Source organism: Osmia bicornis, chromosome 3 (genome assembly GCF_907164935.1).
Source record: "Osmia bicornis bicornis chromosome 3, iOsmBic2.1, whole genome shotgun sequence".
Lineage (NCBI taxonomy): Eukaryota > Metazoa > Arthropoda > Insecta > Hymenoptera > Megachilidae > Osmia > Osmia bicornis.
The window spans coordinates 4,899,770-4,914,233 of record NC_060218.1 but is presented as its reverse complement, the minus strand read 5'-3'; the positions used below and the strand labels follow the sequence as shown (position 1 = coordinate 4,914,233).

The window sequence follows — 14,464 nt, the reverse complement described above, 5'->3', positions numbered from 1 at the left end:
AAAGGACACATTAACATTTCAACGAATAGAAATTACATTTTATCTCCAGGATAACAGATTACCTTCTCCAGGAACTGAGAAAGCGTCTTCAAGTTGTCCATGTGTCTTCTCAGTTCATCCTTCACATTGTCCAATTCAGTTTGTCGGTCAGTCAGTCGAACACCAAGCAATCCGTATCTGTTATTGATCTCTGAAAGTTGCTGTTGAACTGGCGACAAGTCCTCCAGGTGGAAACCATCCTGACTGGAGCGGCGACTGCTGAACCCGCTGCTACCACCTGGAGAGACCGGACTTTGAGCAGCATACAATTTAGCGGGAGATGGTGAGCGACCGTCTTGTGACATTCGTCGTACTACAAAAAAAAAAATGAGAAAAAAAAATGTATGAGTGTAGACGAGTTTACTGGTTATGATCAGATGGGGATGAGTGTAATGTAATGAAGAAAATGTAATGTTATTAAGCAGAGGGGCTTATCTATTATGTTAGAGGGGTTAAAATAAAAGACGACTAATATGTACCTGGTCTCTTGGTCGGACTGGTACTACCACGACGACGAGTCGGGCTCTCGATACGTTCCTTCAGCAAACCATCATACGCGATTCCAAGATCGTTTACTTTGTCAACGGTATTGCCATAATCGCGATACTCTTTCTGGATAGGTTTCAATTCATCAGTTTGTCTCTTCAACTTCTCCAAATCGACGGCCACAGGTTCAAGACCCTGCACCTTGTGTTCAGTGCGAGTCAGCCAGTCGATGACTTGATCGCGAAGCTTCTCATAAGCGGTAAGTTGTTCTGCTCTGGATTTGCTGAGTCGTTGTTTCTCATCGATTAAATTGTTCACTTCCTTCCATTGAGATTCAAGGGCCTTGATCTTGTCTCTGATCTGAGCAACGTCAGTCACGTCTTTCTTTGAAATCAGGCTCTTTCCATTGCGAATCAAGTCTTCGAAGTTGGCCCGTTGGTCTTCGCGTTTGTCCATCAGACTCGCCATTTTATTCTCGTACTCTGCGACGTCGAGCTTGCTCAAATCTCGGGATTCGAGAGCTTCGATCATGTGAGCGTACCAGCTATCGAATTTCGTCGTATCAACCAAGAAGTCGCCTAGAGCTTGCGCGATTTCGTCGAGGAATTCACCCCGGCGCAATGACTTGTCCATCAGTTTCTCGAATCTACCTTGGACATCTTTCAACTTGCCCTCTATGCGCTTCGCGATTCGCGCGTTGCTCGAATTCGTGAGCAAATCACGCGCGCTACTCGCTACAGCTTCCACGCTCAAACGATGACTGTCCAAGTCCGCCTGAAGGAGACGTTGATCTCTCTGTTGCTCTTCTAGACGTTCCTTTTGCAAACTCGCTAGTCTCTGAATGTTTCTACAAAAACAAGAGCTTAGCTCGAATAGTACAAATTAAGAATCTTGTATACTTACTTGAATTGGCCTTCGATGTTGTTCAACCAAAGCACCAGACTGTCCAGTGCATCCTGCACTCCCTGACTTCTAACCAACGCAGCATCCAGTTCCTGACACTTCTCGCCAATAGCATTGGTCAACTGTTTGTACTTGTCCTCCAATGCCTTTGCAGGCTCCTCCAGTTCGTCGACTTCCTTTGGCGTTAATTGTCCATCCAGGGATCTCAGAAGAGCCTCCACAGTCACTTTGACGTTCTCGACCAGTCGTTCATTCGCAAGCATCTCGTTGTTTAACGCTTTAGCTTTGCTCAATTGATCTTCAACTTGTTTAGGTTCAGCCGCGACTGCTTCGGAGATGGCTCGATGAACCTTCGGTTCCACTTCCTTCAGCCAGTTTCTCGCTTTCTCCAAGGATTCACGGTAATCTCTCTGTCTTCCTCCAACGCCAGACAGTCTGTCAGATAACATATTCGCGCGTGAAAGCAAATCTTTGTATTGAGCGGTGACAATGGAGACCTCGCCGCGCACAGGAGAGTCCTGACTGGCAGCAGGCTCTTTATGAGGCAATCTCTGTGGCAAACTGGTTCGAAATTCATTTAAAACGTGTAGGAATTCTTTGCTTTCGTCGACGAACTTCTGTGCAGCCATTGTGATGAATCGAAGATCAGCCTGGTGGGCTATAACGTCGCTGATGAAATCGCGAGTGGCATCGGTGCTGCTATTCAACCTGTTCAAATCGGTCAGGGAGTGTTCTTTTTCTTCCAGGACGCGTCTTGCGTTGTCCAACCAGTGAGAGAAGGTCGACAACTCGTTCCTGTGAACAAAAACCAGATTATTGAAAAATCGAAAGCAAAAATGAAAGAGGAGATTCTTGATTTAAGGACTGACTTGAATTTCACCAACTCGTCCCTGGCAGCTATCAAACGTTTCACCATTCTTTCGGTACGATCCGAGGCTCTGTCGAACCTGGTCTTCAAGGATCGACCATTTTTCTCTAAAGTCGACACTTCTTCGCTGGACAGTACATTGCTACCGGTCAGGACCACCTGACGAATTTGATCGAGACAAGAGGAGACGGGACGAGAATGGGCTTCTAGGTCCTCTTTGATTTCCTGAAAGTATATTTCCAAATTAGTACCAATTCTCGTTAACCCTTTTAATACCTCAGTCTTTTAGAATCGTCCTTACTTTCATGGCGTTTATTTGATTTCGAAGTTCGTCGATATCTTCCTTGACGTTGTCTTGCTTGGCCAATTTGTCCTCGACCTCGGATATCCATTGCAACAACCTCGAGGACGTTTCGTCGCATAATTTGTACTTCTCTTCGACCGCTTGCTACAATGATTTGCAACAAAAAGGAAACATGCAAATTCGTATCGATCGCTACGAGCCAGCTGGCTGCGCATTAAATTACTTATTCTAACGTGCTCTATTAAGTAACAAGTAGAAACGAAAAACCACCCTCTTACCAATGGCGGTCACCCTGTAACGAGGTAAGATTAAAAACAGGAGACATGGTAAGCTTAAAAAAACGTATCTCACGCATGCAAACACATACACACACTTGGAACGTAAACGTAACACGTTATATAAGTAAACAATTAATAAAAAAAAAAAAAAAAAGAAAACAAAAAAAAGGAAAAAACAAAACACAGTTTTTTTAGAAATTGATCTGCAGCGAGTAATCGAACTGCATAATTTGTCCTGTACGTGGCTTTTTCTATGCAGTCTCGGAAGCGAACGAGGACACAAGCCGCGTTCTCGTCAATTAGACGCGTTCACAAGCAAAATAAAGAAAACGATCGGGTCGAATGACGACGAGTGATAATAATAACGATAGATGAAAACGGGATACTGGGATAAATTCGCGCATACAGGATATATAATCGTATAAATAATTTATATTATCAATATATCTATATATTGATAATAGTATCAACGTGTGTCGAGCTATGCTACACGTGCTCAGAGATTTCCGCAAACTCGTGCTAGAAAGAAACAGGATCGAGCTAAAACTGAACACGTAAATAAATACCTGAAAAAGAAATGAAAAACCTCTTTGTAAATAATAATCGAACTGAATTAAATCAATATATACGAGCATCGTATCGAACAGAATAATTTTTCCGTTACTTCGATGAATTATTGTAATGTAATTATGGGAAACGGTTTCTGTGGTATGACGGCGTGTGCGTTCGATGGTAACCTGTTAACACGTTGAATGCTGATGATCCTTTAATTCGAATAACTGCAATTAATACCGTACTGCACATTCAACGTGTTAAACCTTGCACAGGCAACCGAGCGTTCTAAGTACCCATTAAAGTTTTAATATTTACAATTTCCTTTTTCCAAGAATATGAAAAGGAATAGAAATTGGTACCCCGATTGTCTATACAAGGATCAAGCATGCGATCACACGTAACACGTGGCTACGCATTGAACGACTAATCGCTGTGGATTTGATTCTCGTTAATTACCCCCAATGGATTTACTTCCTCTTTGTCACGGTACACGTTAAATACAGATTTCCTGTTAACGTTTCACGCTTTTCTTCTATCATTTTCCACGCTAAATTTAACGATTAACTCATCGATGTTCCATGAATAATACCAAGGAAGATTGATCGAAGGATAGCGTTGAAACGTTAATGAACCAACGTGCAACCATTAACGAAGGTTAAACGATAGATTAATAAATCTATGAATCGAATTAGCATTGCCGATGCGATCAGGCGACACGAAAGATAGATCGATGATACGTGAATATTTACATTCAAGTTAATCGATTAAAATCACACATTATCTTACGAACGTTATCGTTGTTTCGTGTTTATCATTTTCTTTTTTAGTATGACATTAGCCCCCTGTTACGTGAAAGATATAGTGAGAATGACGTGCGCAGTTTGGGGTGTGATGCGAGCGTGAACGAAAATGGGATAATTAAAAGGGAGGAGCGGCCCACGTGAAAATCGTTTCTTTTTTCTTTTCTTTTTATAATTGGTCATGGCTGTGCACAGAGCAGGTTTCGTTCTTGCGTTAGACGTTTCCTCGATCGTTTATCCGCGACATGCTGTCAAAAGAAGGCGATCTGTTCTCGACTCGAGGCTCTTTTTTTCATTGTTCTAAACGTATCGTGGCACGCTCTTATTACGGGGCTCCATGCAGGATGATAAGTTCTGATGACGGTGCTTCTTGTTAACGATTGCTGTTTTGCTCTGTTGCTAGTTTGCTGCTATCGACAAGTACGCCGATAGTAGGATACACTGTAATGTGCGTTCGCAGGATCGTGGCCGACTATCGTCGCACACGTAGACCGATAGACGACCGGATGCATCGAAGCGTACAATAACGATCCATTACCTTTGGCAAGCGGTTATTGAAGAAATTAGAAGTAAAAAAAAAAAAAGAGACGAAAAAGAGAAAAATAAATTAACCCTTTTAGCGGTGAAAAATTAGAAAAAGAATCTGAAGAATATTGCGGTGGAAATATTTTAAAAATATAATTTATACTTTTATCTTACCGAGGATTATTAATTATATTAATTTTTGAATATTTCAAACGTAACGCTGAAAGGGTTAAAAACAGAGAAAAAACATGAAACAAAAGACAAAAAAAGGTGAGAAAATTGTTTAGCAAAAACAAAATGAAAATTAAAAAAAAAATAATAGCAAGGAAAGGAAAGTTTAAGGGTAGAATAAACGTCGTATAGAACGACGAAGTATACAGTAAAGAATAGATAGAAGAAGCAAGAAAGAGTGCCACTTACCCTAGCTTCTGCGGTGAGAATATAACCCTGCTCCAGGGCTTTCGCGAAGTCCACCTTCTTTCCCGATGGATCTTCGATAAGCCTGCCCGCTATAGGATCTATTATCTCGCTATTAATCGCCTCTAACAAACTAACGATTTTACCGGTCCCGGGTTCTTTGATCACCGTGCTGGACGGATCTATCGAACCTGAATCGATCGCATCTTTCAACGTTGCTGGTTTACGATCTAACGCGGACGCGACCAGGAAGGGATCGTTAAAACGACCGGAAGTGGTATCGTAAAGACCAAACTCCAAGGCTTCTATGAAAGATAAACCTCGTTTAGGTGTGATCAACAATTCGGTCTCTAACGCCTTCGACAATGGATACAATCTCGACGTTTCGGTCTCTAATACGTTTCCTTTCTCCGCGTCCATCAGACCTTTCCTAAACGCCTCGGATAACTTCACCAGTTTCCTCTTCTTCGTGTCTTTAATCAACGCCGAGTCGGAATCGACGATACCGAGATCGACCGCCTCTTTCAAAGTAACAGGCTCTCCGCTCTTCGGATCCGTCAATTTTCCACTTTCCACGGACAAATATCCTTTCTCGGTTGCTTCCTCGAAGGTCAGAGGTTTCAGGAAGTACACCTCGACGTCTCCGAAGCGAACGAATCGCGGGGTCAATTTGCTATCGGATTTAGCCGAGTCAGACTCGAAGGTTCCTTTGACGGATGGATCGAGGATACCGTCAGCCAGGACGTTGCTAATCGTTACGAAACGTCCGTGCCTTGGATCTCTGATCACAGCAGCGTTTGGATCGAGGAGATGATTATCAATTGCCTCTTGGAGGGTGAACTCCTGTCGAGATGGTTCCTCTTTGCGAGCGAGACTTCGTCGCGCTGGTTGATGAGTTAGCGGTTTCTCCAGAGTGACTAGGAGACCACGTTCCAGAGCTACGTCTATAGGGTAACCTCGTTTCGATTTCGAGTCTACGATTCGACCACGTGCCACGTCTATCAAACCACTTTCGATGCCAGATGACAGAGACGTTATTTGTCCAGTGGTTGCGTCTTTCAGGGCGGTGGTGTCAGGGTCAAGGAGACCTGCATCGAATGCACGAGCTAAATCGTGGCACTCGCTGGTGCGAGGATCAACGAATGCACCAGTTTGAACTCGGTAAAGGTCACAGTTCACTGCTTCTTCGATGCTGAGCGGGAATTTCGAGGGCAAGATGTAGCCTCTGTTAGCAGCCTCGCGGAGATCCATCGGTTCTTCGTCTTCCGGTACCGCGATGTAAGTACCTTTGATATCGTCGATCACCGATGAAGAAACAGCTTCAGACAGTGGCAGATACTTGTCTGATCGAATATCCCGGATGATGGAACCCATGGGATCGATCAGCTCCGTGCGACAGGCATCTGCTAGAGTGAGCTTCTGGTTCGTCGACGGATGGGTGAATTTTCCGGACGCAGGGTCGTAAATGTTCATCATGATCGCCTGGTGGAGGTTAAATTCCGCAGTTTCGATGTCGATGATCAGACCCAGTTGCAAAGCCAAAGACAGGGACACGGATCTGTTAGCTCCAGGCTCTTTGAACATTCCTGACCGTCTGTCTATCACTCCTGCTCGGCAAGTTTCAGCCAGGGACAACAATCTATCCGCTCGTTGGTCCCAGTAGCAAGGAAGCGTGGGATTGATCAGACAGTTCCTCATTGCCTCGTGCAGAGTAACCGCTCTTCCGGTACTAGGATCTATGATCTTCCCAGTTTGTTCGTCGTATAATCCTTGATGTATCGCTCGCTGAAGAGAAACAGCTGCTCTGTGATCGACTATGAGACCAGCTTCGTAAGCTTCTTGCAAGGACATCGTTGATTCCGGAGTGACGTTCACTTTACCAGTGGATCCATTGATGTATCCGGTTCTTATAGCTTCCATCATGGAGATCCTCGCGCGGAAACCGCTTCTGCCATCCTTCACGGTCACCGAATCGGCGTCGATCAAATTCCTCTGGATAGCATCGAGCAAACTCAGGTAAACGCCCGACTGAGGATCCAGGAACATGTTGGTTCTTTCATCGAGGATCCTCTTGGAGATGGCCTCGCTGAAGGTCATGGGTCTACGGGCCTCCAGGAGCAAACCGTGTTCCAGCGCCTCGCGGAAGTCTACCGGCTTGCCTTTCTCGTTTGTCACCGTACCGGTCTTCGGGTCGACTATCGATTCTTTGATGGCTTTGTTGAAGGTGATCACCTTGCCGTGTGGTTGATGCACCACGACTGCTGTACTGGGATCGATGACGCCTACCTTGATGGCACGATCGGTTGGTAATTTCTCCCTTGTCTCTGGAACGATGAAGCGACCAGTGGTTGGTTCGTACAGTCCTTTGAAAACCGCCTCTGGCAAGGATATCTTGCGTTTGGCAGGTACTATCAGGCCACGATCAAGGGCGTCGGTTAAGGACAATGGTGAACTTGTAGATGGATCGATGGCTGTGCCGGTTTTAGGGTCAATGAGACCCTGCTTGATAGCTTCGCCAAGAGAAATTATCTCACTGTTCCTTGGATCTTTTACGGAGGGACTGTCTTTGGCGATTAAACCGTTCTCCAAGGCGTCTTCAAGGGTGTAATTGACCCCCTCTATGTCGAAGGTCCCTTTCTCTGGATCGTAAGTCTGGTGAGCCAATGCTTCCTGCAACGACCATGGTTTCACTGTGCTGAGGATGTATCCTTTCTCGTAAGCAACGTCTAAGGTCATTGGGTGAGGAGACATCAGGACTCCTTCCTCGAGGTCGATCAGCTGATTCTCTTCAGCCTTTTGCAAGGACAATACTCTGTCGTTGCGGTCGTCCCTCACCATCGTTGTTTCTCCATCAACGTAACCAGTAACTAATGCTTCCTTCAAGGTGGTTTCATCTCCTGTTCTAGGATTAGCGACGAGGCCAGTTCTTGGAGAATAATATTCTTGGACAATCACGTCGGTTAAAGATGGAACGAACCCTGTTGTTAGTATCATACCTCTGTCAAGAGCAACGTTTAGTGGAAGTAATTCGCCAGCCTTGGTGTCTCGAAGACGACCTGTACCAGAATCCAGAAGCTTCGATTCGCCACCCAATGCCTCCTCCAAAGATAAGAAGGTTCCTGCTTTAGTGTCCTCGCATTCACTGATGAATGCATCGATTATTCCTCTTCGTACGCTCTCTTCAACATCTATGGACTGACTAGTCAACGTATCCGTGATTTTACCAGTGTCTTCTTCGTAGAATCCCTTTCTGATAGCAGCCTCCAGAGAAATTGGCTTACGAGATTCAGGTACAACCAATCCCTTCACAAAAGCATCTTCAACATCGATTTTGGCACCAGATTCCAATGCTTCTTGAAGCGAGGAGACTTCGTCGTTTACAGGATCTCGAATGCTGATAGAGTCTGGATCAATTAAACCCACTTCAATGGCTTCGTTCAATTTTAACGTCTGATTAGTGACTGGATCTCGAACTTCGCAGGTGGTTGGGTCAAGTAGACCTATTTCAACAGCTCTTCGCAAACTCAAACCTTCTTTACTACCATCAATGGCAGAGATTTCAGGTTGTTTTATAACTGGTTTCTGTTTGATTAGACCTAACTTCACTGCTTCGAAGAATGGGATCTTCTTACCGCTCTTTGGATCAACCATGTATCCTATATTTCGATCGACTAGAGGCTTGGCGATCGCATCCCGAAGAGACACGTACCTGTCTGTTGTTTTACAGGATAGGTCCTTCACCAACACTTCATCAGGATCGAATATTCCAAGGTCTAAGACGAAGTCGTTGAACGAGATCACTTCTCTGGTTTCTGGATCCATGAACTTGTCTTTTTCGAGGTCGTATGCTCCTCGAACGACGAGATCTCGAACCGTCAAGTCGGGTGTCACTTCGATCACAAACCTTTCTCCTCCTTCAGGTTCAAATTCAGGCTCCTTTTCATGATCTTCCTCAGACATTGCTTCCTCTGGTGAGATTGATGGTTCCTCTACTTTTTCAACTTGTACATCCTGTTTGGAAGGTTCTTTTACTTCTGTTTTTAATGCTTGGGTCTCTAATTTATCCTCTTGTAATGGTTTCTCCAATTTTTCTTCTTGGACCTGCTTCTTTGGAGGTTCTTCCTCTGTCTGAATCTTTGACTTCAAAGCTTCCTTTTGATCCTGTGTCTTCAAAGAATCCTTTGGTGTTTGAACCTTGTCCTTGCTTGTCAATTTCTCTGCTGCTTCCTCTGCACTTTCCACCACCGATGGTGTCTGTGATACCATGGGAGAAGCCTTGTGTTCTTCTCTAGGACGAGTGACCTCCTTTTGAACATGTTTCTCTTTGCTTGCAGAAGCATCGCGAACAGCGTCGTACACCGCTTTTCCAGCAAGAACAGGTGCAGCAACAACAGCCAATAATCCCAATTTTGCAGCCTGTTTCAGAGAGACCGTACCACGCCCTTCGACATCCTTGGTCTTTCCTGTAACAGGATCAATTATTCCTCTTTCAAGTGCCTGTTTGGTGGTCACAGTTTCAGCGGTCCTGGTGTCGTAAAGAACAGTATTTGGATCTACCAATCCAACCTCCACTGCTTCTTTAAGCGTGTAAGACTTTTTCGTTTCTGGATCCACGAACCTCTCCGTCTTCTCATCATAAATCTCATCGATTCTTTGAGTCTCAGCAGTCTCGACAGTGGAATCTGCACGATCTTCTAACAAACCATTCTCGATAGCTTTTTGAATAGGCATAGCGTATCCTGTCGAAGGATGGGTATAGGTACCAGCGTTCATATCCAACAAACCCTTCTGCAGAGCATCATCGAAGGTCATTTTGATGTCCTTCGTGGTGAATTTTTCTTTCTTCTCAAATTCGTGTTTAACGATTCCCTTCTGACGAGCCTCCTCGATCGTCATGGTGTCTCCAGTCTCCATGTTTCGTACCTCGTTTGGATTCACCAGCGCGTAACCTGACAAAATATCGATACTTTTAGTGGTGACAGTGTGATAAGAGGTGACGGTCTCTGTGATGCCACCAGTGGTAACAGTGACGGCTTCGCTGGTTATGGGAGGTTTGACTACCAGAAGACCGGATTCTATGGCTTCCAGAAGGCGTACCGGTGTGCCAGTCGTTGGATGAACGAAAACACCTTTCTCGCGATCAATCAGACCAGCCTCGAGGGCTTTGGTTACTTCCATGCTGTCAGAACTGACTGGGCAAGGTAAGGACATGATGAAGTTACCCTTTATAGCATCCTCCAATGATAATCGTTCTTCCGTAATTGGATGACGTATTTCCTTGCCTGTTGCGTCAATTAAGCCTCGTTCCAAAGCCACGGTGAAGGTCATACCAGCAGGTGGAATCTTTTCCTGGCCCTTATCCGAATCAGCAAACACGTTGTTCTCGACAGCCTTCACCAAATTGACACTGTCGCCTTCGCTGGTCTTTATCAAAGACCTTTCAGGATCAATGAAGTCGCTTTCGATGGCATTGCGAAGAGTCTCTGTGCGACCATCAAAGCAGGTTACTGTGGATAACGGATCGACTATTTCACAGAGAATTGCTTCCTTCAATGTTAAATGAGCACCAGTTTCTGGATGAACCACTTTACCTTCTTGAGGATCTAACAAACCTTGTTTGTATAAGCCAGGAATGGACAAACTCTTTGCCAGAGGTACCAGGACATTGGCACTTACTGGATCCAAGATTCCACGTTCAACAGCCTCACCGATATTGAGAGTATCTCCTCTCTGAGGATCGATGATCTTCCCTGAACCTGCATCTATCTTCTTGCTGCGAATAGCTTCCGAAAGTGTCACTGGTTTACCATCCTCCACTGCCATTTTATTTTCGAAAATCTCCGCTGTTTCCGCGTCTATCAATCCACTTTCTAAAGCTTCCTTCGCCTTCACCACTCGCTTCCTCATCTTCTGGAGAACAATTGATTTCGCTTCACCCTCGGAACTTGACCATACAACCGTCTCGCCAACGATTGCTTCGTATTTGAGATCGAAAGATGGTTTGTCTTTGAACCTCTCTTCATCGCCTTCTTTCGAAACTGAAGGTTCTTCGCTGGTCGCTGCTGTTGGCGAGAAATCGGTCACCGAATCTACCACGGACGTGGATCCAAGAGCAGAATCTGTATCGGAGATGGGTTTGCCAGTCATCGAACTTTCGTCTCTTTCACTTGGCGAGGTTTCTTTCAAAGATCGTTCAGTTTCTATTTGATGAAGTATAGTCGTGTCTGCAGTAGGTGTAGAAGATGTGACAGGCACCAGGGGCGAACCCAGCACGGTTACTATGCCAAATTTAGCCGCGTCGAGCAACGATATCTTTCTGTTCTCGTTCACATTGTATTCAGCTGTTTCAGAATCAACGATTCCACGTTGGATGGCTTCGACTATGCCAACGTCCTTTCCTGTCGCAGGATCTTTAACGACGACCACCTCGACTGGCAAGGTGCCATCGGACAATGCTGACATCAGCTCCGTAGACTTTCCAGTTTCAGTGGATATGACTAGAGCGGTGCTTGGATCGTAGATCAGACCTCGCGACACCCGCACCGGGTCAGGTATCGCGTGACTAGTTTCGGAATCTTTGATTTCTAGCTGCTTCGAGGGATCGTCAAGTCGGGTCACCTCCAACTTGTCCGGCTCTCCGGACATCTTGGTGATTCTAAGTAATCTCTGTTGAGAGGTGTCAGTGTCCGTGGTTTTACCCTCCATGATGATGAATCCTTTATCGATCGCCTCTTTCATAGAAATCTTTTGAGGATAAGTGTAATGACCGGTTGAATCTAGGATGTTCTTCTCCAGACTTCGAAGCAAGGAAACTTTCCTCCCGTTGTTTGGATCGATCACGAAGCTGGAATTAGGATCGATGATGCTCAATTTCACGCATTCCTCGAAAGAGACCAGCCTGTCTGTTCCTGGAATGATGAAGAGACCCGTGGTTGGGTCGAACAGCTTTCGATCGATCGCCTCGGCAAGAGACCATCCATCGGTGGGTAGTTCAAACACGCGTTTCTCCATCGATAAGCTTTCCTCTCTGGCAGAATCGCCCATCATACTTGTATCCTGATCCTGATCAGGATCCTTGTATCGACTGGTCCTCGATGATTGAACATTATCGTTATCTTTTGTTATTATCACCGAAGAGTCCTTGATTTTAACAACGGTACTTGATTTCGCTTCTGAAGAAGAGACTATATGGTCTTTGGCAATGATAGTCGTGGTAGTGCCGATTGCTTTGGGAATATTGTCCTTCAGAGAAGACTCGTAGGACTCTTCAACATCCATCGCTGTGTCGATAGAAGAACTTCTTTGCTCTTTATTCATTGATCGCTCGTCAATTACGTTATTGACTTCATCTTCGTGTCTAATTTCCTTCACTTTTGTTACCGTTTGCGTGGTGACAGTGACGTTCAATAATCCCGTGAGCAAAGCAGCTCCATCAGGAGTGATCAGACCACGCTTGATAGCGTTCTCGAGAGGCACTGGTTTCTTGGTTCTAGGATCTAATAACAGACCCGTCTTCGGATCGATCAGCTCCGAGAAAACAGCTTCTAGAAGAGTAATCTCTTTGCCTTCTTCCACGATACCGATTCCTCTGTTGAGCATCTCGGAAACTTCCGGTCGAACGTAACCCCGTTCTTCAGCCTCGGCCAGCGAAACTGTTTCCCCGGTGTTCGGATCGATAATGTAACTACCGCCCGATTTGGAACTAATTAAACCTTTGAGCAAAGCAGCGTTCAAGCTTACGTACTCTCCGGTTAATGGGTCTCTGAAGCCATCCACGTCGAATATAGTTTTCTGCGCGAGTGAGGTAACTAGACCTTTCTCAACGGCTTCGGAAATAGCTATCTCCTCGTCGGTGTTCGTGTTTCTGTAAGTGGTCGTTTTAGGATTGATTAAGCCACGATCCAATGCTTCGGATAGCGTGACCGTTTCACCCGTTTTCGCATCGACGATCGATTTCAATCGATCGGCATCGAGTACACCCCGTTCGATCGCTTCGGTTACGGTCAATTTCGTTCGATGCGCTGGACTGGTAATCTTTCCGCTTTCGTCGATTATCTCCGAGTCACGACAATCCTTCAGTGTCATCGGTTTAACAATCAATCGTCGTCGGCGTGCCTCCTTCAAAGACAATTTCTCCATCGTCAGACCGTGCATGTATTTTCCTGTTTTCGAATTGACGATGCCCAGTTTCATAGCATCCAGCAACGTCACTTTCGTATCATTCCTAGCGTCCACGATCTCTCTACCGGTTGGATCCAATATTCCTTTCTCCACAGCTTCGTCGAGGGCGTAACTCTCTCCCGTAATCCTGTCGAGTACTCGACCAAGGGTCTCGTCCACCAGACCCTGAGATATCGCGTCGGATAGTGGTAACGCGCTCCTCTTTACAGTCACGGTCACGTCGAGTTTCGCCAGGTAACCTCTCGCGTGAGCTTCCTCGACTGACAATCTCTCGCCATCCTCGGTAACTAGCTCGCCCGTGCGCGGATCCAACGCGGAACCCTTGCCTACGTCGTCGTCGTCGTCCTTTATCGCATCGGCTACGCTAACCACGCTCTCATCGCCAGGAGTACTCTCTTTAGAGTAAGTTACCTTCGCTCTATCACCGTGCCCGGAACCGTCTGGTTTCTCCGCGTCGAACAGCTCCCGCTGGATCGCCTCGAGCAGAGACACCGGACGTCCCTCCTCGTCGAATCCGCATGGACCTAGCAGACGATCAGCAAGACGCGTCTCGATAATCTTCTCACGGACAGCCTCCTCTATCGAGACCGTCTTTTTCCCGTCCCTCGAGCACGTTATCCTACCGTTCCTAACGTCCAAGATCCTAAGACTTATCGCCTCGCCCACCGTCAACACGTTTCCGGTCCGTGGATCTACGATACCCCTAGCCTCGATCACGTTCTCTCTACCTATACCCTCTTCCGCCCGCTCTATCCTCTTTACGCTTCTACTCTCGCTAAAATGCGCGCTGCTGCCGCTAATACTGCTACTGGTTCTCGTCGACCACGACGCCTCGTCCCTCTTCTGCTCCTCTTCATCTTCTTGCTGTCGTTTTCGCGCGATCTTTTCTCTTTCGATCTCGTGTTCCCTATCGGACTGCGTGGTCGTGGTCGTCGCCGCGTCCCGATCCACGGACGCGCTCCTGGCATCGAGTCGCGAACTCTCTTGCGAGCTGGAGCGTCGTGTAGTCTCGGTCCTCTCGGTTCGCTCTGTCCTCTCGTGTCTTTCCAAACTGTACCTAGGAGCAATCGAATATCGTAGCGAACACAGCATTCGATCCGTCGATTCC

The 14,464-nt window shown here is 46.1% G+C and overlaps 1 protein-coding gene across 23 annotated transcripts in view; it reads right to left on the bottom strand.

The window, feature by feature from the left end:
* The window catches only part of LOC114871729 (dystonin), a 63,108-nt gene that overhangs the window by 20,627 nt on the left and 28,017 nt on the right, over positions 1–14,464 (bottom strand). For 19 of the 23 annotated variants that reach the window (XM_046284985.1, XM_046284975.1, XM_046284981.1 and 16 more), the window contains 6 exons: positions 5,179–14,413; positions 2,598–2,744; positions 2,298–2,521; positions 1,429–2,223; positions 519–1,372; positions 63–352 (listed from right to left, as the gene is read on the bottom strand). In XM_046284985.1, the coding sequence (XP_046140941.1) occupies positions 63–352; positions 519–1,372; positions 1,429–2,223; positions 2,298–2,521; positions 2,598–2,744; positions 5,179–14,413 (11,545 nt within the window). The remainder of the gene's footprint in view (positions 1–62; positions 353–518; positions 1,373–1,428; positions 2,224–2,297; positions 2,522–2,597; positions 2,745–5,178; positions 14,414–14,464) is intronic. The other 4 variants (XM_046284986.1, XM_046284987.1, XM_046284988.1 and 1 more) reach the window with 2 other exon arrangements.